Here is a 26,356-nt window from a genome sequence, read left to right as displayed (position 1 = left end):
CCCACCCCCTGCATTTTTTAGTTTTTATTCTCCTCTGTGACAATACAATTGATTGACCTATTATAGGCTTATACCCGGCCTTTGACTGCTCTCATTCAACAAAATAAACTATGTCTAAGCATAGGAGTGTGCACCAATGAGTATGAGAACTTAATGAAAAAGTGAGTATGTTGGAAAATTCTCTGTATTTGTATTGTCTTTCTAGATATTAAATTTAGTGGAGAGATTAGACCTTAACACAGTAATTAGACTGACCTCTTTTTACTTTAACAGCAGTGTCTACCTTCAATGAACTTCCTTGAGTGAAAAAGTACACTCACTCTCAGTTACACACGGACACACGCAGAGAACGCATTCTGAATGCAAGTGTAACCTAAGCAGAAGAATGAAGTCAGACAGCTAAGCGACAGGCTTCCTGTCTGTTTCCCATGCCGACAGCAGCATGAGGCTGGTGTGCAGATGCTCCCCTCTGAAGGCTGCATCCCACACTCCAGGTGCTGTCCTGCTTTGTCGTGGTCTTTTCGAAGCCCAGTCCACCCATGAGCAGTTGTGAATCAAGCTCATTAAAAAGCCAACCTCTTCCTCTGTGGTGCACTTCTTAGATGACACGCGCAGGAGGAGAGAGAAGCTATTCTGAGGGAAGTATCAGCGGCGGCATCCCGCGGCTTTTCATCACGCTTTGAGGTTGAGGAAACATTATCCCAGCTTTCCTTCCACTGGTTTGAATGGAATTTTTGTGTCAGGGCAGACTGAACAGTGGCCGGAATGGATAGATGCCTTTTTTCTGACGCATTCCTCCTCCCTCTCTGAAGGGATTAGCACTGGAGAATTGGCCCTTTCAGCAAGCGGAGACTCTTTGACATGGAGAGAGATCGCAAATTCATTCTGCTGTTCCGCGATAGGTGCACTTACGTTCCATCTTCAACAGGAATCCAGTCAATGCCTTTGCTGTTGTTGACAAAAAAATGCACCTGCGATTGCTGTTCATGGCACACTACACTGAATCATGTTTCACAGACGGATCAATTGCCTCATTGCTAATATGTTTGTGAGCCGTGTACTGGTCTTTCTGGAGATAAGAATTGATTACTTGCTCTGAAACATCCTGGATGGCAGCCCCTGCTTGTGCACACAATCACGCTACACCTCAGACACTTATAAAACAAGTAAAATATCAGCTTTCTTGCTGTGTTGGAGGAAAAAAACCCAATACTATCTTCATCTAAACCTTAAAGGTTTCATCTAAACCCTTAAAGTCAAAAGCACTTCTGTCACCCAATCCCATCCATCAAACTTAAAAAATAAAAACAGAAAAACACTGTTTCTCTCAAGGTTTGTAGCCACGCGGACACAAGATAGGCGGGGTAGGGAAAAGAAAATGAGGCCAAACTTCATCTTAATCTTCAGTCTCATTCTCTTCCTTCACACATTGTCCAGATACAGCACCTCCCTGAGCCACGTCTCACGTCTCTCCGCGGCTGCAGCCTTGTCCATCTTCCTGAGACAGACTGGGCCTGACAGCTATGACTGGTGCTCATCAAAGCACTTGTCATATTTCACATGTCATAGGGATAACCCCTTGGCAGCCTCTACCGCAACTTAGGCAAAAAGCAACAGGGCCCCTCATCTTACAGCGCTGAGGGAGGAAGCCAAACCAGTGGGGAAACCATTACATTTTCTTCCTCGTTAATTTATCAGCTGTTTCACGGCCCCACACCAATGTCAGTGCAACAAATACAATACTTTGTAATATGTTACATTTATGTAGATTCATTTATAAATGGAACATATTACATACAATAATGTGTAAAATATATTTATGTATGCTATATGAATGGGATTGCAAAATACATGTACTACCCTTCGTCTTAGACTGAGGACTCCCTGAGACCTTTTGTGGAGTAATACTAATTTATTTAACATAGTAACTGCTGAGAGAGAAATGTGCTGGAGTGGATTCTGCTTGGAGCCACCCCATTTCCACAGACACCACATCCATAGGGAAAGTGAAATGGCAAGACTTGTTCGAAATTACACAGTGCAACTCTGAGCTGGGGAATCGTGTTATGAAATAAATATTGAATCAATCTATGAATAAATAATTGAAAGCAGCGGAGACGGGTCATGTTGAGCTACATCCGACAAGGTGAAGAAGAAAAACAAACACCTCCAAATTCATTTCTACTATTACAAGGAAAAAAGGAGGGGAATGTCCTTGATACTCCATTTCTTGGGTCACTGTACTGTGATTCAGGCTTCACAGAGAGGAGAATCTTTCATTCTGTGAAGGCTATGGATTATGCCTCCTTCCTAGGTCATTATTTCAAATGTAGACGAGTACATTAAAGGCAGGAGAATTTCTTGCCACTCTGCGCCTTAACATAAAAACCTCATTAATTAAAGGCCACAGTGCTATAACGCCTTTCGGGCCTCTTCCTGTTATGGACTGGCAATGGCCTTATGGCCACATTACAGATGGCAGGAATGGCCAAGCTGAAGGTCACAAGTGGTCAGGCATTTTGTGAAATGTCTACTTCTACTTTCTAATTAATATCTGCGGTGTTAACTAACAAATTGTTACATGACAACATGTCAGTGTGGGTCAAGAACAGCATGAAGGATATGCAAGCACACAAACAATTTTTGTGCTTGCAGCTTTGGGTATAACTTGAAAAATCACAACAGTCAACACACACAGAAAAAATAGGTTCCTACTGTAGGTGGCTTTTTTTTTTTTTTACAATATAAATGCCCAACATGAAAACAACCTAGTTAGTTGATCACAAATGCATGCACATTACTTCCCTCAATTACATTCAGGGCTTGGGGTTATAGCCATATCCTTTCACAAGTAGCAGTTAAAGTTGACCTTGGGCTAAAAGCTATCCCTACTGCAGATTAGTGCATCTCTGCAGAAGATGCCCACCAGCTTCAGTAAAAAGCTCTGTGAATCTTCTGATCTTCAGGCCATGCGAGGTGTACAACATTACATTTAGATCTGTGCTAACAGAGGAAGAACTCTCTGGCTGCAAACATGCAAGGAATGTGAATTCCCTTTTTCGAGGCGGTAGAGAGGAGCGGGACGCAGTGTGAGACCAATGCGTCTCCGCGGTGACAGAGATGTGAAATGACACGCCGGAGGGATGCTGAACAACAGCTGTGTACATTAAACACAACGGTATAAAATGTCATTACAAGTGATTAGATTAGAGTGAAAACTGCACCGCCATATGCTTGCTTGTATGGAGGCACACAAAGTTTGATGGAGCCTCTGGAAGGAAGGATTCGGCAGTGCGGTAATTTCGCATTTCATTCTAAGAAGTGTAAAAACCTGAAGATCTTCACGCAGTCTGCTACTGAGCTCCGCCACCTGCAGTGACATTTCAAAGCAGGTGTCTATGAACGGCTTCCAAAATACATCTTTTTGTGAAATTAAAGGCTCCTTTGAAATCATATTTGGGTCAGTTTCAAATGGAACAGGCTTCCCACTTTTAAAGCAGTTTTAATACATGGGTCTGAAACTCAAATTCACATAATAAAATGTATAGTCCCTCCCTCTGAAAAGTATCCAGGACAACAAAATCTAGAAAGCATCCTGTACACAGAATCAGTGTTTCTTCTCTCTCCTGAACGTATGGCAGAGGTTTTGTCCCTGCAGCCCTTAGGTACGGGATTTACGCTTTCAAGTATGCATCAGTGAATCCTGAGAACAGGATCAGTGAGACTGACTTTCAGGACAGAGGAAAGGAAAAAAAAAACCCGTGGGGAGATATATCACCTTTCAAAGAGTGTGCCAATTGGCAGCAACCCCCAGTCTCAAGTTCAGGCTGAGGAACCTCTCCCCTGGAGAGACCTAAAAGAGGTGATTAGTCCCACAGAAAAAAAAAAAAAAAAATGCCAAGGTTAAACAAAAATGTCCATTGTCCATGAGGGAGGGAGCCTCTGTTAAGGGGAGGAGTGTGGCGACCACAACGGCCAGAGATTATGGCGGGGTTAACCGATCCACTATTCCCACCCTCACAGACACAGCAACAAGCAGCCCCCCCCCCCCCCCCCCCCCCCCAAGCTCGCACCCCAAAACTTTCAAGAACGCACCGCTCTGCGCCCGTGAGATTTATAAGAATCTCCTTCAGTTGGTGTTTTACGGCTTTGATGCAGCTAAATAGGGAGATCTGTCACTGTGCAAGAGGCAATTGAGACTTTGTGGGATGTTAAAAGAGATAAGACAGCTCTAACGTGAAATCTGGCCCTTTGTTCTGTGATCACTAAGGCACAGCTTTGTGTTTTCCAGCGCAGCTGTGCTTTTTTGATCACTGATTTCCAAGACTCTCTAACGTTTAGCACCATCTGGTTGGCTGACAACAAGCACCCTCTGATGGTCTGGCAATACACTGTGTCATCAGATTCTTCAAGGCGGAATGACCCATAAATGCACAAGGCTTTTGCATTAGGAGCCGTCAGGTTTCAGGCCCATAACTGACGAGAGCAATAGACACAAACATAATTGCCTTGTGTTTTGTGACAAAGCGGTTATCTCCTATTTTTTTTCCTGTGACAAAACTGCTGTCTGCTTGTAATTTCAGTGTTCTTAAATAAATCGAGAATCCGGAATTCTACTCTTACACTGGAAATGAACTGGTAGCCAGCAAGCTGATGCTAAACAATATTGTGATGGTAGATAGCTTGTTTGAAAGCTAGCTAGTTAATGAGTTAGCTTACTATAAAAGCTTGAAATGTTTCAAAGGTAAATATTCCAATTACAATACACACCCTGTACACAATAAACACAGCTAGATGACTATATAGGCTACTAAAACTGAATGTTAATATCATCCAGCTATCTTGTGAGATTAGAAATTGATAGTTCAAGAAACAGTCTCTATTTATGCACTGTATGTTTGTAGCTGGCATGTTCTTCAGTGTTTATGAAAGAAGACAGTCTGGGATATGGACTGGATGTGCCTCACTCTAATTGCATTGTATCCAGGAAAAGCAGCAGTTTAACACAAGCTCTGTACTGACCGCAGTAAGCTACCAAACCAGAGGAAGTTAAAAACCGTGTGATGCTGATAGTTATAGCAGGCTGAATCTTCAAGTTTTTTCTTTCAATGTACCAACATTATAGCACTATGATCACAATAACTTGTTAACAGAATCTGAAAAACTTTGATTAAGAAATGAGTTGTATGATTTACAAATTAATTGCATTGAGCAGGGGAGTGTCTGAGGCAGTTAACTGCCAGAACTGAGACCTGAACAACCCTCTCTCACTCCACAATACAGCAATATTACCCCAGTGCTAAAAAGGCCACATTTTTTAATAAGGCAGACATGCTACAAGTTCACATTAGCAACATCACCTGCAAAATATTATCCATAGAAGGTCTATACTTTATTATGTATGCAATTTGACTTTACCACACTATATACACTGATAAAGAGAAGAACTTACAAAAACATTTTCTAAGACTGTGAAAAGACACATATCTCTATTCTGTTCAAACTTTCATTACCTGGTTTCAAAATATACACTGACTCTGCTAACAAGCTTTTCAACGTAAAATTATGGTATGTTTACTAATGCAGATGATGTAATTTATAAATACTCCCCCCAAATCCAATCAGATCAAATCAAATAAAAGTAAATGAAACCCAATAAATACAACATTAATATTTTCTACATACGTCTTACATATCTGTCATTTATTATATGCAATAATTTACCCAACAGGCTGCGGGGCTGTCAGTGTGTGCTTGCTAGATCATTATCTCCAACTATTGCTACAGTACAGTGAACTGTCTGTTCATTTGAAATAATCGCACACATGCATCATACATTATGCACATTGGGGTGTCCTGGAAACCCTGCCATAATGATGGATTTAACATTAGTGTTACCCCAGGCTACTGTAGCACAACTATCAACAATCCTGGTTGTGAATTCTCTGCTGTTTTTGAAACCCAAGTTCTGGTTTTATTTGTCAACAACATCACATAAAAATGCAGATTCTGCATTATGAAAACACTGTAGGCCAAACACACCAAGTGCACTTTGTCTTTGGGTTGGTATAATTCAACTTTGTGTTTTATATTTATGTGCAACAGGCATATTGTCAGTGGTGGTTTGAATCATCAGGGGTCTGTGACACATCAAATGACAGGAAACTCTCCAAACAAAACTGCATGAAGTGTATCAAGTCTCTGATGTCCACAGTGACAGGAATCACGTACATCATGGGTTACATGGCCATGGAAAACAAATGAGCATCCATTCCTGGCAGCGAATGAGCAAAAACCATGATCTTCCCTTGAAGCAAAACCGCATGGAGAGTTTGAGCTTTTACAAGAAAAAATGTGCTCGTCAAATCAATAAACTTTGTCAAGACAATAGGTGGCAGAGCCAATTTGCCACCTGGAGTCACACCTCCATGCACTTCGGTAGCGCAACAAGAATAGAAAACTTATTCTACCAATGAAATCTGTGTTTTTTGTGTTTTTTTTTTCAATTTTTTAATATCACCATTTTAAAACTGGGGATACGTACAACAGTTTACGCTGCATTCTGCACGGCAGACATTGGCACATTCCTGAGCTGAGACAGAACTGGCTTCCGCACAAACACTAACATTTTAATTGGCACGGATGAACGTGGCCCCTTGTTCTCCAGAGACATTCCACAGCCTGACGCTGCATCTGTTCCCGGAGAAACCTGGAGAAGAGCAAACACGACTGTTTGGAACGTATAAAAAGACGACCAAAAAAAAAAAAAAAAATCCAGGCCTCCGTGTTCTCTGGTATTGATTATACTCCCTCCGAACCAGGAGTATCGAGCCGAGTAATGAGGAATTCAATACTCTGTGATGTCAGCGCATACCAGCTTGAGTCTAAAGTTGAGCGCGAGGCCAGAGTTATGCTCAGAGAGCATATCGCTCTGCAGTCTATTTCTTATCTTTTGGCATCCGAGCTCATGTCTATATTTACCTCTGAATATTAACTACAATTGTGATCAATTTTCAGTGCACTTCCAGCTCTTGAATGCACCATGGACAATTGATTGAAGCATGCTCTAATAGTCAAGCCCAGGAGCCTCAAATTACAGAGTGCAGGGGGAGACAGAAAAGCTCTTGGAGCAAAAAGCTTGAATTATAGACCAGCAGGCCCTCTCCATTTTACCTGCACTAATCTGTGTGTTATCTTGCTCTAAAACAACTCCACACTACTTACAGCAGCATTGTTGGGTGATTTATGTATAATTCTCCAGAGTAAAGACCACAAAATCTACAGTCCAAAAAACATTGATTCATACTGTTTGTGCTTAAATCTTTCACAGTCTAAGCAAGTGCTAATGTGTCCATGCAAGAAATATCCTTAGGATCCATTATACTCACACTGCATTCAACCCATGGTTTCATCCACAGCCCCAGAGCTCTGTCTAATAGCAAAATATTCAATTGCTGGTAAACTACAATAGAGCTATCAAAGAAACCAGTATGTAGTATACTAGGTACAGTTTGTTCCCTTTAAGACAACATGACTTTGGGTTAAAAATTCACACCTGCTTTATGTTAAAAATCACACCTGCTTTTAAAGAGAAAAAGGCACGTATGCCACCTGTCAGACAGATTATTTTCTGTCAGACCTGTAAAAGGTATCAGTTGCCTGAGGCCTTTTTGGTTTCCCTACGTCTCCCAAGTGATGGGTGTCACACAAAGTTTTCCTAGAGCATTAGGCTCAACACATGATCCAGTGTTCAGCTCAGAAACTTCAAATTACAATACCTCTGACCCATCAATCCTGGAGCCAGCCTTGACCCCCTCATACAATGCGACAGTGGGACTAGTGTAACTGAACTTGCAACAGGAGTGATCGCTGCCAAGCTGAAGCTGTTTTGAATCTGTCTCAAAAGAGTGCCAGCTCTGGGCTGCATTCATGTTGCCCTCCAAGCAATCGATTGCTCCTCTCCTCTGCTGTCCGAGGGCCCCTCGAAAAAACGCAGCTCCTGAGAAATTAAGCACAAACGCTCACAGTGGGATTTTCTGTATTGCAACAACATTGTTATTTCAAGCACAACTAACAGACTTAGGTTCATGTAACTGATGAGATGCTTGAACTGGAATGCAGCTAAATGAGGCACCAAGGGACTACCAGACCATACAACAGAGATGGAAGAAGGTTACACCTTTCTGGTTGGGGCTGGGAGGGGTTTCTGTCAAGCATAGCTGTCACTTTTTACTCAGAGTGGTATTTTAATACAGTTGAATGACTCTTAGAGGAAAGGAACACCATTTGCACACCTGCGCAAAGTAATATAAATACATGCATGTTCAACATGAACAAAGTCAATCACTTCTTTCAGTCTAAACCAAACCGGACCTGGTGACATGGACCATATCAGGGAATGTATAATCATATATTCAACTATAGCTTTTCATTGCCACAACACTAAGTTCCATGCAATTTCTTTGATAAAGGTGACTTTAAGGTGTATGACTTTTCCATGTGCTGTGTCTCTTCTACTGTATGTGTTATGGAAAATTTTTCTACTCAGGTTACATTCTAATCTATACTTTGGACATCTTAACTTCTAACTAGTGGAAAGCTACCAATGAAACTTAACAGAGTGCTGTTAGATATAAATGGCTATTTCCCTGGTACCATGACAGTACAGTCTGCAGATTTTGTCGCTGTTGTTGTTGTTATTGTTATTTTAGATTCCTACACCTATTGTATTTTTGAACATTTCTAAATATTCAAGAGGTGGCAGTTTTAGCTTCAGAATGTCTCTACTGTCTGTTCGCCTACCTTTTGATTATGTGCCCTATTTTACAGGGCACAGCACCTGGCATCCTTAAACTGTTAGTTAGTTTTGATGTGTGATTAGAGACAGATTCACTCTGACCCATTGACTGAATCCACCTGCTTTGACATCCAAATCTGCTGGTGACCTCTGCTCCCCCTATCTGTAGCACAGTAGCCAACACTGTGCTGTGCTGGCAAACACCATCTGCTGTACATACCACCCGCATACCACCTCCTTAGCATTCATAATCATTTATAACCATTTATAACCACTTATAACAAAGCGCTCATTACAGCTGAACCTTTTGAGGTGGAGTGCTATGATGCATTACACGTCCTTTGATGTCTGCGGTAATAAGATGAAAATAATATTTATTTAGATAATTATGGAAACCATTAAGCAGTCTTATTAATGGTCATGAGTACTGTTTTTACGACTACATACTTTTGTGTAGTACTTAATTACGTGCTACAAAGACCTCAAACTTTTCTTACTTTTACCCAGTGTTTTGTCAGAGGAAAGTGCATCTGAGTAAAGGTCTTACAGCATCTATGAGCAAATAAAACCTAGGAAAGAGATACCAAGTATTTATTCTGTCTATCAGCCCTGTAAGGGCTGTTGACTTGTCAGTGTGCTTTGTACATCCAACTAAACACTATCCCTGGGGTTCACTTTGAATATGTGAAACATAAAATTAATAGATAAATATTTAAATGACCTTTTAAAATAAATTAAATAAACATTTTCATAGACAGAGATATATGATTTATGGTAATGTTTAACGAGTAATGAAAAATTTTCACTGCTTTCCAAAAAGGAAAAAGAACACTAAATCTTGTGTTTTTGCAATTAGCCTGCAAGCAATTACCTTTGTTTATCAAAATGTCTAAATGCATCAAAATAAAAACACAAAACTCCTCTAAAATACCCTAAAGTCTGTATGTTCACAAAATTAATGCTCAAGAAAACATTTTTCTGCAGACTGAGGAAATAATTTATTATAAATTTGAACCTGCAAAGAAAAAATGCTATATCAACATTTTTGTAGCTATTCCTGAAATTAAATTTATTCTCAACAGAAACAGATGACTACGTAGGTGGATGAAGAGGATTAGGTATATTCCATACTTGAAATGGGAAAGAAGCACGACAGCCTGCCAAATGCTTAAAAGGATGCCTTGGGATGGTTTATAGTATTACATTTTTATAATTAAGGTCAATGAGCAATAAATCCATTTGGAAAAATCTGAGGCTGCCTGGCTCATCACTTTGTAATGAAACCATAAATAAATTGTTCTCTGCAACATACAGTGCCACTGTTGTTAAAGGAGGTTTGTGAATCCATGCCAAAGACAGCAGCACAACATTTCATGTTGCTTGTTAATGATAGACCGCTTTTTAAAATCAATTTAGGCCACCACTAGTATTCAAATCACAAGGGTTATGATCATCATGTTCTCCAGTTTCTTTTAAACACAGAAGACATAATGTTCTTTGTGGTTCACTAGTAATTAGCATAGACATTCCCATGATTTTCCTAAGTCATTACGCTACCTATTTGGTTGGATGACACTGTTTTTTTGCAAGGGAAAAAAAACAAGGACTTGTTTCACAACAATGTAGTTAAAAATGGAGCACCTTAATTTTGTACGAGCCGTTTGTTCTGAAGGTTTTTAAAAAAAAGCAAACGGCAGGCACACTCCGTTTCTCTTATGTGAAATGCTGGATTGGTTCAATAAATTAGAATTGACAGGGCGAATAAAGCCAGCTTTTATTCCTCAAGGTGTCACTCCTCATAAAGCGCTCCGTAAAGATGACTGACCTACCCGCCCGGCGCGGGATTCACGCAGAGGCACGTGTGTTTACTCAGCGGCTCGGCCGTCTCGGGTGGGAATTTTCACACCGCAAACAGCCACGGGGCCGGCGGATCCTGCCGTCACATTCCACCTCCAACACTGATCCATTGTGTTACCTGGTCATGCCCGGGCCACTGCGGGGGTTTGCGAAGTGGTGATGGGGGGGTTGAGGCCCATACAAACAGCTCAGTGTAACGCACAGGAAGGGGTTTCAGTGAGGAGTGATTCAGGACGACAGGGTTACTTTCGACAGCGTTGCGGCTTTAAATTGCTCCGCTTCTGGAGAGCATCCAAGCCTCAGGAGGCCAAAGTTTTACCCGGAAGCATCTAATGTGTGCAACTACACTGACTAAAACCCCAGAAACACATATTGCATGCATCAGTGCTCCACTCTAATCAGACGCAGCATATAACATGTAGTATTATTCTGTACTATTTCCGCCAGAGAAAGCTATCAGGCCAGCATACACCTTAATGAGTGAGATAAGGTTGATCAAAGAGCTCAAACAGTTTAATTCACTAAAGATAAATCTGATGAAGGGATAGCATTTATCTTCTAAACCGTGAATGCTGTCTCCAGACTTTTGACATATAGAACAATATCTGCTGCTGAATAGACACATTTTTTTTCAGATTCTGTGATTTCATTTTAGACAATCAAATTAAGGCAATCACTGTGGTTTTATACACAATTGGTTAAATATCCGTTAATGGTAGCTTCAGTGATATCAAGTAGTGCCAACAATCTGGAGCAGAAATCTTGTGAGTGCATGAGGTAGGTCAATATATTTGAAAAGACATGGTTAAGTCATATCACATTGAATCTTTGACTTCCACTCATGACACGGTTCTCTGGTACTGGTGGTGTAATGGAAAAGACCAGATGAGAAAGCATGTGACTGTGTCATAGTCTCTATTTGCTCTTCCATCTGACTGAGAAACAAGGCAAAATGTCAGCCCTAGTGAGTCATGCTATAACAATTGGACTACTTTATATGGTAAACTAAACTGAAATCCTTAAGAGTGACACTTATTTGAGAAGTTCTGTCGCTACCAAATCTATCTTGCCTCCTCAACAGAAGCCTCCCCATCACGGGAGGAATTTTGGCAGGGATTTCAGCCGTTTGCTCCACACAAACAAAAGCATGCCCAAAACTGTACCCGATTTGCCTCTGTGGAATTTTTCCCAACAGTCCACACCATAACTGAAGTACAGCAGGTCTAATCTGAGGGCTACAGTTTGCATTGCTGCACATCTGTATGGGCAACTGACCATATTTAATGAACAATAATAATGAATTGCATTTTTACAGTGTCTTTCATTGCTTTTGAATGATCACAAAGCATCTTATAATAAAAAAGGAAAAGTGGTGTGCATCGTAACTATCACTAATGTGGAACACCCAATTGGGTTAGGTATGGCTGCTATTTTTATTTAGCCAGTTACACAGTGAAAAGCACATCGCAAGGCTGGGTCTTTGTCCAGGTTGCTGGGGAACTCAGCTGTCCTTCATGATAATTGCCATAGTACTTTCAATGACCACAGTGTGTTCATGACAATGTCCATCTGAATGACAACATCTCCTACATAGCAGTGTCCCCATCAGAGTACTGGGACCCGCAAGGAAAAGTCCCAAGGAAAGACTGCCCCCTACTGGCCTTACAACACCACTTCCATGATCAAGCTGGCTTTTACTGTGGGGTCACCAAGCCCCTTACCAAGTCCAGTCCCACTGATTTTCAGTTATCAGAGAGGCGAGGGCTGCAAGGTAGCGTGGTTGGTCATTTATTAGCTTCAAAGCAAACTTCACACCTGGGGACATCAGTTCCTTTTATTGTCCATTGCACACTGATGATTTTTCTTTTTTGCCATAGTTTGATTCTTCAAAAAAATGACCATATAGCATTCCTCATCACATAACCTTTAATCCCAATCACAGGATCTTTGTAACTCCCAAAATGTGCTTTTGAGCTCTCTTAGGGATTGTCAGTAACAAGAACTTGTGAAGAATATGGTGCTCTAGACCAAAAAAAAAATTCACAATATTGCTCCCTGATGAGGGTTTCTCAGTGGATCTTTGCTCATTTCTCTCCCCTTCAGGGAGCCAGACCAAAAGGATCCCTATCAGTTTCAGCTCACCTCTGTACACCACATCGCCTGCCAATATGGCAATTCTTTATTGCTCTCAACAATGAAAGGCTTCACTTTAGCCAGCCAGTAACAATACAGGCAGACAGAGAATGCTGCCACTAAAACTGCAAAATAAAGAGAACTACAGGCATACAGAATGAGGTAAGGAACAGAGCTGGTGACACTACATTTTGTATTCCTCAAGTCTGCCTAGGCTACAAGTCTCTGGATAGATAAAAATAGAGTGAAATGGTACCATAAATGAAAACACTCTGAATAGCACCCAAAGTGCTCAGTGACAACGCTCAGCTGCTTGCCATTCAAAATCCATCCTTTGAAGCCAGTTGATGACAGATGCGGAAATCAAACCTCTCATCTCCTTCTGCTGTGTACTGTATTCAATTTCTGCTCCAGACGCATTTGCTGATAACACTATTTACCCCAGATTTTCATTCAACACAATCAAGCTACATAACTCACGACATTCATTCACCTCACAGTGATGCAGTTATTAACATAACACGCTAATGAAGTGATGTGAAGCATTCTTCAGTTAACACTGCTGTGGCTCAATCCAGCCCCTTGTCATCAAGAACAGATATTTCAGTGGGCTGCTTAACTGCAACCACTCATTTTGGCCCATTATGCATGCAAGAGATAAATATTGGGGGGAAACTCAGAAAGTGTTAATTGATTAATCAAAGGATGAAAGTAGGAATTTTGGCAAGAGCCAGCCCTAGAATTTGGAACAGTGTTTCCATAAATAGCCGGCTGAAATGATGAAGGCCTTCCCTATCATTGTGGCTATTTACTGAAGTGTCACTCAAAGTTCTAGTTCCTGATCTGAACTTTCTGCTCATTAATCATTTGATAAATATATCACTGCTTGGTGCACCTACCCCTAAGACTACAGTAAATGCTCCCTCTCATTGAGAGACATGGTGAAACTGGGTGACCTGAATAGAAGCCCAGGTAAGCGTACATCTTCCCATGTCTGTACACTGCAGGTTTTCCCTACAAAACAAATGGATCTGCAAACTGTATTGTTAATGTAAGCACTTTTTCCCATAATAAAATGAACATGACCAAAGAAAGTTTCGCTTTGTGTGATGCTAATACCTGAAAATTAACAGAAAATCTCTTCTCTCCACACTTTCATGATGTCTTAAAAAGACAACTGTTTGATAAGTTTGCAAATATTGGAGTTGATGGTGAAATAACTCAATCTCCAGGCAAACACAGAGCTATGATATAAATAACCCATATCGCATTCATATAAAAAAAATTGCATTCTGGATATTCATATCATAGCTACATGTTTGCTATAAGTCTGTATTGACTCATATTGAAAGTGTTTCATTATTAAGTGGTAATGTGTGGCATAGGCACTGTAGATAGCAGTCAAGCCAACAATACTTAAATGCATATTCCAATAATTCAATTATAACATCTGTGTCTCCCAACTTCACAGTTTGTCATCAGGCCTTCACAACTCCAAAACTACTTAATTTTAGTGTCAGTGCTACTTTATACTTCTGCTTCTGTGTAATGACACTCTAGGAGTATATGCAAAGTAACATTTTAATGTTACTAGGTGTTACTATATTTTTAACCCTTTTGCCTGAGCTGTGAATTGCAACTGGAATTTCAATTCATGCAAACCCTTGGAAACATATACATAGAATGAAGAGTTGTTTATAAACACATACACAAAGTGAAGAGTTTGCGTAAACGAATGAAAAGAGGAAAATGTACATAAAAAAAACACTCAACTATTTCTTTTGTGCTGCAAGGAAATCTTTGAGTCAAAAACATTTTTAACCTTCAATTTTTCATGAGCTCTGAGGTTAAATTTAAAACCTCTGCTTTCAGGATCAATGTCTTCTTCCGCATAAAGATTTAATTGAACAAGGAGAATGAAAAACAAATTGCATATTAAGGAAAGCCTACCAATGCAACTGGAAAATCCATTCCACATATCACTTAACTAAATAGGTCTTTACTTTTTAAATATTGATGTAAAAGTGCCTTGAATAACCGATTGGTGGAGCTGGTTATAGAACAGTTTAAAGATGAACATTTTGCAAGTGAGGTCAATAAAACTAAATAAAATGAAATATCAAAGCCACTCTTAGTTTTCTATGCTAGTAGTCTGTTTACCTACACTTCTGTCTAAAATCGTGTTAGTGAATATAAAAAATCTCATGTGTTATTTAGAAAATGTCCTTTTGCTCATCCAATGGCTACAGAAAAATAAATTAAAGTATTTCTGTATGGTGGAATAGAGTGAGCCACATTCATTCAGACATCTCAAAATAAGCTGGAAGTACAAGATACAAAGAAAAATGAACACTCCTTCAAGCCTGTGAAGACATATCATTCTATTAATGTCCATAACCGGGAGGGGGCTGAACACAAGTGCAGAGAGTAATATTCCTTGCCTTTCGTAAATTCTGACAATCATTGTTCTGGTGACTGGAATAAAGATCAAATGTTCAAATCAAGCTCATTAGATGTTTATTTTAACAGTGCCGGACTGCCCAGAAAGAGGAACATAGGCATATACCCGTTATAATTACAAGAACAGGCCGTTCAGCCTATCTGGATTACTGTTTTGCCTATAGCGTGAATTAAAGTGAATCTATCACTATGTTCAGCTTGGTCTAGAAGGTTCCCAGGGTCTCTGGCTTCACTATAAATCTCAGCAAGTTATTTCATGCATTTGTAACACTGTGGAGACAGCCTTTCTAATATTCAATTGAAATTTACTTTTAACTAATTTCCAACTTTGCTCTCTGGTTCTGTTGACAGAGCTTAGCTTGAAAAAGTTTCTATGGTTCACCTTATATATCCTTTTTTTTTGGATAAACACTTCAGTGAAATCTCCTCTGAGCCTCCTTTTGATAAAACCAACTAGATTAAGCGCCTAAGGCTGTGTAAGTTATCTGTTTCGGACCTGGGAATCACTTTCTCGGCCATCTTTGTAATTCTTCTAAAGTGTCTAGATTTATTATAGAGTGGTGACCAAACAAGAATGCAGGATAATCATTACAGTCTACAGTTCTGTATAAATTTTGGTATGACATCATTAAACTTGCACTGGATGAACATATATTTGCAGAAAAAAAGACGATGTTGCTTATCTAAAACTGCTGAGTGCTCTCTTAAGATTCTCACTTAAACAGCAACAACCTTGGAATACCAATCATTTCCACAAAAAATGGTTCAGGAAACTAGTCACTGTCATTTAGGGAAAGATTCCTGTGATTCAGTTTAAACAGATGCCATTCACATGTCATTTGTTTGCTAACAGCTCATCCACGCACAGAGGGGGTGGCCGACAGTGCAAGCTCTGTGGATATAGGGCCCTCCACAGTTGGGGAACCATCTAAAAATCAATCAGAGCCGGAGACCTTTCGGGGTCACACATGATTCCCGTTTGATCAATGCAGCAGGAAGCCATAAACAGAGTTTGGGACCAGCTAGGGCAGAACCAGGGATGAGTCAATGATTCAGTCAGCATGCATGCCGGCCAATAATCAAGGCTCCTTTGTCTGGTTCTGAAGCGGCAAAAAACAACTTGTTCAATGCGCAAAACTAATTAAAGCCCAGCACAACTGTTCCCTTTATGACATGTGGAGAAAACGTCCAACGGTGAGGAGCTCTAATTTGGAGTCTATCAATACATCATATCAGCAGGGACTCCATTTCCTCAGGCAAAAAAGAACAAGGACCACATAAACAAATCTAACTGTTTTCCAAGTCACAGACATATGCTTTAATGGATTCCACATGAACGGAGAATGAAACAACTGTCTTAGCTTAATTTTTCTAGGACAAAAAAAGAGAAGCTTTCAAGTCCGACCTGTAAGGTTGTTACTGTGCAGTCTAATCTGTCTTTCTCCCCATGTTACTCAGCAGGGGAGTGATCTCATTCCTCTCCTATACCCTCCCTTTCATGTATCGAAGGACAGTTACAGAATATTCCAGTGCTTTGAAATCCCCACCAAATGTGCAACAATGAATTGGTAACGGCCAGGGACTTTCTTCTCTATCTTCTCTCTGCACTACATTTGAGTAACATTCTACTTCACAGCAAGAGACAATAATTACAACCACCACATTTGTATTTGTTTTGTTCTGATTCACAGCAAATGCAGTTTTTCATGAAAAGTTTCTCTTCCAGGAGTGCATACAAGGTACATCACATTGATCAGCCATCATTGCAAGGCTGGTGTTTTCCCAGTCGACTATATGGGTACGTAAGACAGTTACTGGAGCGTAGCCACGATTGTTACAAAAGCCTTTGAAAGGGCATGTTCTTTCACTAAAATAATTTGATCCTGTTTTAACCACCTGTAGAACATTCATGCACAGCAACAATGGCTGATACTGAAACAACTACACAGGGTGGAATGTGAGTTTGAAATCTAAGACTGGGCATTACCGCTGTTGACATTGTATTCCCTGTGCAAACATGCCCATCCGTGACAATGAAGCGAGGAAAAAAAAGGCACCCAGCCACACAAAATAAATCAGAGCTGTCCGATACAATGGAAGACCAAGCTTCCCATGTGCTTTCAGGTTAATGAGGCAAGTTTAAACCCTCGCATGATTCCGGATGGGATTACTGGATTTCACAGGTCTCATTCAGTTCAGAATGTGCCAGTCTACACTGAAGGATGCACCTTTGTCAGACTTTTATCTACACTACCTTCAAATTTGCAACCAGTTATAACACAGAAAAAAATGTTCCTTTGCAAGACTTTATCCATACTAGGACACACAGCGATCCCTGAAGATGAAGTACATTTTAAGTTTGGAATAAACAGTACCAAATAACTGTTGTGCGCGCACTGATAGGAAAACTCAGTGGAAAAAAACAGATTCATGTGTAACTGTGAACTTCAACTTCTGAGCAACTTGTCTTCTACTTTAAAAGTGTCAGTACATGAAACATTCGAGCCAGGGCTGCCTGAATGTTCTTTTCGCCAACCGCTGACAAATGTCTTTCATTTGTCAGATGCCAGTGCCGCGCTGCTTTGTAACATGTGATTTTGCACACTGATCTCTCAAGTGTTTTGTCACAGCGCTTTTATTCAGGATTGGGAACAAAGGAACCTGATTTCACTTTATAGTTCTCCTCCCAAGATAATGCTGTACCTTTTCTGTGTTATAAAAGAGATCATCATAGCCAGCCAAACAAATGCAATCACAGGTCATCTGTATCGTGGCTGGTTTATTTTTTTCTGCAGAAGTCTCCTTGAATAAACAGTTACGAGGGTTTGAGATGGTATGTTACATTTTTCATTTATGTTTTTATTCACGATTCCAAAGTATTTTGACTAAAACTTGTCGAAAAACCGTAAACCTGTTGACTGTGTGATGAAACAGTATGAAAGAAGCCGCTTTCAGCTAGGGCACTCAAATAAGTATATTTCTCTCCAGGCGTCAGAGTTATTGGCTTTTACTAAATGTCAAAATTAGAATTGCAAAAGATCAGGAAGATTTCACAGAAAACAGTTAAAGAGTTGGTGCCAAAAAACCCAACAACCTTCAAATCAAACTGAAATGAACTACAGGTGCACCATTCTGATGCACATCTGATGCACACTAATTCCATTACTCTGAAGACAGTCCTGAGGAGTTCACATATTACTAGACAGTAGATATGAGACCATCCATACTCAAATGATGCCCCTATATGTGTTTTTATATCCACTCCACCAATTCTGGACAGCATACCTTCTACCACATTATGATTACCAAGCACTAATTCCATGTGATTCTTGAATTTCACAATAACCACACACTGCAAAAAAGATAACAAGCATTACAAGACCAACAGCAGGCCTGAACCAGCATGACTAAGAGTATTAAAGGTTACCCTTACTTGGAGTATTCTTCATTGTCCTTGTCACACCTTGCATCCTTGTGCTTCTCCCAGTCCTTCCCATGCTTGCAGGTGGTTAAAAGAATTATATCTTCCCCGTTGTGAATGTGATATAAAGCATTTCTGGTTTCTGAGCCAATACCAGTGAGGTACCTCTTCCCTTTGAAAACCAGTAAATATTTCCTAGATGGTGGCACATTGTTGAGTGTCAAATAACCCTTGTCCCCCCCTTTCTGAGGGTGGTCTTTTGAAAACAAAGGAATGGACACATCAAAGTTCGGCCGGAAGTTATCCACATCGATGCTGGCTTTGGCCAAAATAGCTTGCCCAATATCAAAGCCCAGCTCCTCCGTGTAATCTGGCCACGTACCCGAGTAGAGGTTGAATATAAGGTGGTTCCTCCCATCATTCCACAGGGAAAGGCTCTGAATTTTGGTCTTGACATTGTGAATGTACTGCACAGAGAGCTGGTCTCTGTCTAGCGTGTCCACACTCAGGATGAACAAGCATGCTTCGCTGGGGTCTGAGGTATGAAAGCGGGACTCCTCGATGGCCGCCAGGATCTTCTGGTAGCTCTCGGAGATCTTCTCGCCCTTTTGCAGGGGGTAGGTGTAGACCTTAAAGCCCCTCTGGCAGAGGCTGAAGTCAAAGCATGTGTCCATGCGGCACCTCTTGCTCTTGTAAATGTTGTTGCGGACCTCCCGCCTCTCGCGTGGAGACACATGCTGGTGCTGGAGGCGCGGGGTGTCCTCCTCCTGCTCGCCTCCATCCAGGTAGTTGTTCAGAGAATCGGTCCACTCCGGCCAACGCTGCCTCGGCCCGCTCCGGCTCTGGGACACTTTGTAGAGATGGTGCTGGTGGTGGTGGTGGTATTGGTGGTGCTGGTGCTGGGTATGGAACTCTCCGATCTGCAATCCCCACAGATAGGCAAGCAGAAGAAGACAGGCCCCTAGAGACACGAGCAGGTACCTCTTCTTGGCCTGCATGTGGGCAGCGGGGACTGATGGTGATGGGAAGAGAGGCAGGAGAAGGAGAAGGTGGAGGGGGGAGGGGGTCCACTTTCAACCCAGGAGGCTGATTCTCATCCCAAAATCAGCATGCTGGTGGTTGTAGTGGCTGTGTACACAAAACACAGTAACTTTTAACAGGCACTCAGATCTCCTCATTATTGAATGGGCTGGACAAGCCTACACCTTTACATGTCCTGAGATTTCTAATTTCTCTTACTTTAAAGTAAGTAATGAATGAATAAAAGTAATGCTTTGAATATCAAAATCTTCAGATTAGATTGTGCATACAATAGAAAAATAACAAAAATAATTACAAAGTTAAATACAGTCAGATGAGACTTGAAATCTTTAATACAAATATTAAAATCCTTATACAGTTTTCCACATTTTCACTTACGTTGAAAACCCATGTGTAAAAATACAAATACGTACACTATGGGCATTCATACAGGAATAAATAAGAACAAGAGTGCACATATTTACAGACATAGGACACGAAATACAGACTGAGATATGTCAAATCAGCCATCTGAGATTAACTGTTTGGGAATATAAAGTATTACTCAGGTACCTGCTTTGCGACAGATCTGTCCTCGATTTTACGCCTTCAGGCGGACGAATAACGCTGTCTCGTCCTCACGCGACTTTACTGTCGTTCAGCATGATGTCATACACCATCATGAATGTTACAAGTGATTTTGTTATGGTCCCCTTTATTTAGTCTTTATGTTTCAGGATATCATTTTCAAAACTTCAGTGCCTGGAAAAGTATTCATCTGAAAAGAAGCTGAACAACTTCAGTCGCTACCAGCGCCTACTCCACTGGAGGATGGCTGCAACAGTTTGTACTGGTGACAGACTTTGCGTTGCGTTGCTTGATTCCATTCTTTGAAGACAACACATCTTCCAAGGTAAGAGTCTTGATTCGCCCGTGATTTCCTTAATCTACTGCCACTGATTCAAGTTATATAGGTTTATTGATATTCATGATTAGTTGCGTTAATTGCATACTCCTGTAAACTTGACTCGCACTCTTTGAGCTACATGCCAGAGCATGCTATCACTTTCCAAGATGGGATACAAATGACAAAACTTTACAGTTATTCAACTCCATATTAAGTGGTTTCGTTTACGTGTAGCGCTTTCAGGAATTTCCTTTTAGACAGCGCAGCAGATTATTTCCATATGCGGTCATAATACTTTTTATCCAACACCGCAGTCATTACAAATCAATCACTTCCTCGCACATTCACGTGCACGGACGCGTTGTCCTTTTTTCAAATGATACTTTTTTCAGTCATTGCACTTCGTCTTTTCCTTTATGTCCCTTTGCGTGAAAGTTTCAGGGAAACAACAAGCACAGTGTGGCATGCACAATGCGATCACAATGCACTGTATACATCCGATACCGGGAGGATAAACCACTTGGCACTTCGACTTCCACGAGTCATATCCCCACCTTTGCATACCGCAGCTGTTTCACTCCCTGCTGTCACTCTGTGTCCCCTTCATCGCTGACGTTTCATTCAATAAATACAATACCTCCAAGGTGTTCCATTTCATCGGAAGATACGCAAACCTTGCGTGCGTGCGTGTGGACAGCCCAGAACACACGGATACATGTAAACTACGAGGGTTCAATTCAGCGATTGTTTTCTCTTTTTTTTTTTTTAAATCGCACTCACAAAAAAGAACGTCTTAGTTGACGACATGGCAAATCCATCTCATCCCACATGCAAAGCACGTGTTTGCAGAGTGCCTTTTATCTTGTCCTGTGGTTTTCGAGTAAAAATGTGTCAAATGCAAAGTGATGGTGTTGCTGACACCTGAACGACACTTGTCTCCAGTGCCACGAGTCTTACAAACACGCACGCACTCAGAGATTCTCACAATATTAAAAAATACATTCCGTTTTGAAGCAATGTTTGGAAAATAGCTGTTTTAGATCCATTGCCATTAAAGCGTATCAACTATCACACTAAGCAGACAGATGCTGTAGTATCCAGAATGAGTAATCCTGAGGAGTTTGCGATTCCTTCCAGCATCCCTCTCTTTCTCGCATCCAAAGGCACCATGCGATGAACCTCCCACCTCGAAAAGCTGCACCTCCGACCGTGGTTATTGGTAGAACACACTCCGCGAGTAAAGGAAATGGACGGCGGATGCGTCGATCATATCGGGAGGCGTAGACAGCGGCTGCGACTGCTCGAAGAGAAAAGCGTGCAAGCGAAAGTTTGTGGTAAGCAATGACGTGGACAAAGACAGCCTTTTATTTTTTATTTTTTTAAAATCACCCACTGTTTGGCTGACAAAAAAAAAACAAATGGTAACTGCTGGTGTTTGGGAGCAGGACTTGGTGTTAACTTCAGCTTGCTTCAGCAATGTAAAGGCTAAACATGTAGAGTTAATGCATCCCAACTTTGCCTTTGCAGCGTGGTTGCATTTCTTAAATCTTTTTAACTCTTGTTTTGTTGTCTCTGTTTTGCAGAAAGAAACTCGCGAAGTTCATTGTCCCCAGTTAAAACTTTAATTGTAAAATCAAATCGAATTAAGTCATACAACTGGCTGTCAAATTGTAGCGGTCGTCAAATTGTAACGGGGCTCTAATATATGTTGTGTTGATGTTAATTCTCAACCGCATTAGATGGCATAGAGGATCTCTGGAATGGGGCGACGGTGGTGGGCGAAAAAATTGTAATGTTACATCGATAATAAAAAAAAAACAATGACGAATTCACAATGTGATCAGACCAAGACATGTTTGGACACGACCACACATGACTGGACATGACGGTGACAGTGGGAAGACTTGTGTTCGATGTTTTGATCCTTGAATATCTTTCAAAGAGAATTCAGTTCGAGTCAATTGTAACCGTGTCACAGAATACAATAATGATAATAATAATAAAACTAAAAATTCAACCAAGAAAGGTTATTGGCGCACACAGGGTAATGGAGTATGATTTCACCGGTGCATCATGGTAGATTTACTTGTAAATGTGTCATAAGCCTGACTGCTCGCAGTCTGTGCCCACAAGCTGTCATTAAAACAGCGATCATTTAAGCGGCAGCACATGCAGCAGGTTTTCATGACAAGTCTATCATATGGAATCTCTGGGTCTGATGTTGAACTCTGAGAAAGGCTCATAAAAGCATCAAATACATGTTTATTGATTTACTCATTTTGTGCATTAGAAAACTAAAAATAGCAATTAAACAGGTGACCCTAATGATCTTTTCAGAGCGACATTTTACTGCTTACAATGATGCATTAAAAAGGGTTGACATTTCATTTTATTCCACCAAGCAGGCATAGGTAAATAAATCCTTTTGAAACACTGCAATTTTTAAATAGGAGGGAAAGCGGTGTTCTGTAATTTTAAAACAGGACAGACTAAAACTATAAGAGATTGTCGTGTTTATCTTTACTGTTATATCCAGTGCAGTACAATCTCGCATCACAATATTGGTAGATACAGAGGCCGTTACCCTCTGAGAAAACATGTTCACCATTTCCTGAGGAATGTTGTGCCACTTTCAGCAGACCCTGTCTTAAGACCGTGTTTGAGAAACAGAGATGATCTGGGCGGCACTACCAAATGTGTTATTTACTCCAGATATATTGTGCTCTTGATGTCTGATGAATGTGGTTGACTCCTTGGCAATGTCTACACCAGACTGGAAGCTTGGCATTGATTTATTGATTGATAACACGGCTCACCACAGCAGAGGGGCTTAATACCGTTGGCCAGGCCTGTCTATTCCATCCACATTCTCCAAGTGGAATTATGAAAAATAAGATGTATGTTTTTTTTATCATTGTTATGTTAAGAAGATGTTTTCAGATGTAGGAATTGTTATTCAGTGAAATGGACTTACTCCTTTCATCATACAATAAATGATGCCATCTTGTGGCCTACAATGCAAAAAAAAAAAAAAAGATCCTGTTGAAAACAAAGTTGCAGTAACCCTCACATTTCAAGGTGTCATTTAGAAAGAATACCCAATATCATATTGGTTAATTACAGCACTCGTTTGATAATTGTTTTTATGATTATCTAAATTAGATATCATGTATAACTGAAAGTTATGACTGAAAAAAACATGTATTGTTGTATTTAAGGTCAGCTGATTTAATTACTCTGTTTTAATAGGTTGGATTTGAGCAAATTCGATTCTTTTTTGAACTATTAATTAGTTATATGCATAAAAATGGGAAAGATTACCATGACATAATTACATTTTGTGTGGAGTAATTTGAACCTTACTGAGGAATGCTTGGGCCTTACACATGAGGGATGGAACCAAAGACTTTAATCAGTGATGTATGGATTATCTCTTGAAGGAAACAGACATTAGCAGTGCTTTTGCTCTCCAAATGATACTTAAGATGTTCTGCTTCTGAGTTTACCTGTCCAGACAGGTAAATAGTGATTTCTGTTGTTGTGCAGAAAACAGAAATTAAGTAGGAAGGCTTCTTTCTGTCTCTCTGAAATGGTAAAAGTGACTTAAATCTAAACCTTGCCATTTTTCAGATTTTAACTTAAGATATTATAGAGATCTAATTTCAGATGATTGATTATATCTCACAAATGAACTGTGTCCTGTTTAGACATGCATTTCAGCCACTTCAGTGAGAGAACTGTCTTTGTTGTTTGGCAAATGTCTCTGGGTGTCTTTGTTTTAGATTACTATTTACATACAATTGCATGTAAAATCATTATTTATTGAATGATTACACAAGTTTTAAATGTAAGTTTTAAAGAAGTCTTCCATTATTGTGCTAAGCAGACAGGTTGTCAGAAGAGAACAAAAACAGTCTCAAAACAACTCAAACAATATCAAAAAACCAATAATAATGAATGCATAAATGGATCAAAAAAAGATAATGTAATTGAATGTCACTCTGTGATTCAAAGCTCCGTCTGGTGCTTGAATAATCACTGTAAAATGGTTTGTGTGTTGAAGTGAAAATCTCATTTTCCATCACATTCCTCTCTCCCATGGGTTCATTAAGCCCTTTTGTGGCCTGACCACAGAGATGGGACATATCCTAGCCTTGCAATGGAGCAAGGTTTTTTGCCTACAATAAAAATGGAGGGGCTTTCTAGCATAGGATGGTAGAATGGTCTCCCACCCACAGCCATCTGTAATTGCAGGTGTCATTATATCAAATTAAATCTCGGCCTATCTCAACTGCATGTCTGTGAGAGTGAGAACAACAAACAGCTATTATTTTTACCCATCAGTACAAAACAAGCACAGCATCTTTTATCATGATGTACATAATGCGGTTGTGAGTAACAAGCATTGTCCTGTATCGGACAGCAATAACACCATTTAGACTCAGCTATGTCAGCAGCAGTGTGAAATGTGCATATGCAGAGAGTCTGTTAACAGCATGATAAATGTGCTCGATAATATGTACATTTTATAGGAGCCACACACAGAGGATTTTCACATGATCCGAATAGTTCATTCATTACTCTCCACGTGCCTGATTTGCGGGTTATTTTAAAGAGGCTTGTGCCATGATATGGTACCGAGGATGATTAGAGACCAGATATTTCCACTCTCAAGCTATGATCTTCATTTGATTACACAAAACCATTTGCCATATTATGAAGATAACAGTGTCTTGCGAGATCATTTTCCAGAACATTAGATAAGCAACAAACTGACCATCTTTTGGTGTGTACAATATGTTCCATTTCTGGTTGAGATAAGATGATAACACTACATGATAGTAATATTTGGCAAAAAAAAAATAGGATTCAATAAACCATATACACACATCTTCATATAATTAGTGAATGTAAGATATTGCAACGTATTGCCTCTTGAGACTGCTGTTCCATATAAAAGCAAAAAAAAAATACATATATATTTCATATTGATTGGGGGTATGAAGGTGCTGTGAAAATCAGCCTCAAAACCATAATACCTGAGAGAATGTAAAGGCTTGTCGGCAATGACCTGCTGTTTAGATGCTGATATAGCTGATTAAAGTTATCAGGCTACTACATTCAGACAATTTTGAGGCCAAGACCATTTCACATTCTTATTGCGGTATCCATGTGTGGTATAGCCTGGTCAGAGGCAATGTTGTGTAGAATGTGTGTATCAAATGATGTGTATCAGAAAAACCCAGTTAAATAACAAGTTTTGGCAGTTTATTAAGCACAAAGCAGTCATCACTGCAAAACAACATGCAACCTAAATTAATTTGCATTTAGATTTAGATTTGGAGGAATATTATCTAGCTACACAGGGTGTCTCACAGTTATTGTGATAATGAGTGACTATATTTATCAATTGTTCTGAGTTATGGGTTGGCATGAAGTTATACCTATTCAAAACTGCGACCCAATAAACTGTTCATATGACACATGCTTTTCAGTAATACTGATTTAGTTAAATCTTTGTTTTATCACAGCATGTTATAGATGGAATGCACTGGTTCCACGTCAAAGGCAGAATTAAATACAAAATTATCCTCCCTACCCAAAGCCTTGTCCCATCTTGTCCCCAACTACCTCTCTATCAGCCCACAAGACATTGCTAACTCTGGCATCTTCTACACCCCATCACCACCATCTGATGTAAAAATCTTGTCTCAAAACAAAGGGCAAATGTATTTACTTAAACAGCAGTAGAACAAAATGT

General features: G+C 40.2%; 1 protein-coding gene across 1 annotated transcript in view; it reads right to left on the bottom strand.

Annotated features, from left to right (window-relative positions):
• The window catches only part of LOC118792002 (exostosin-1), a 181,822-nt gene extending 161,018 nt beyond the window's left edge, over nucleotides 1–20,804 (bottom strand). The window contains exons 1-2 of the mRNA XM_036549677.1: nucleotides 20,262–20,804; nucleotides 18,681–19,796 (exon numbers count right to left, since the gene is read on the bottom strand). Of these exons, the coding sequence (XP_036405570.1) occupies nucleotides 18,681–19,666 (986 nt within the window). The 5' untranslated portion in view covers nucleotides 19,667–19,796; nucleotides 20,262–20,804. The remainder of the gene's footprint in view (nucleotides 1–18,680; nucleotides 19,797–20,261) is intronic.
• Nucleotides 20,805–26,356: the final 5,552 nt, after the last annotated feature.

The sequence above is a fragment of the Megalops cyprinoides genome, chromosome 17 (assembly GCF_013368585.1).
Source record: "Megalops cyprinoides isolate fMegCyp1 chromosome 17, fMegCyp1.pri, whole genome shotgun sequence".
Classification (NCBI taxonomy): Eukaryota; Metazoa; Chordata; class Actinopteri; order Elopiformes; family Megalopidae; genus Megalops; species Megalops cyprinoides.
This window is presented reverse-complemented; position numbering and strand designations above follow the sequence as displayed.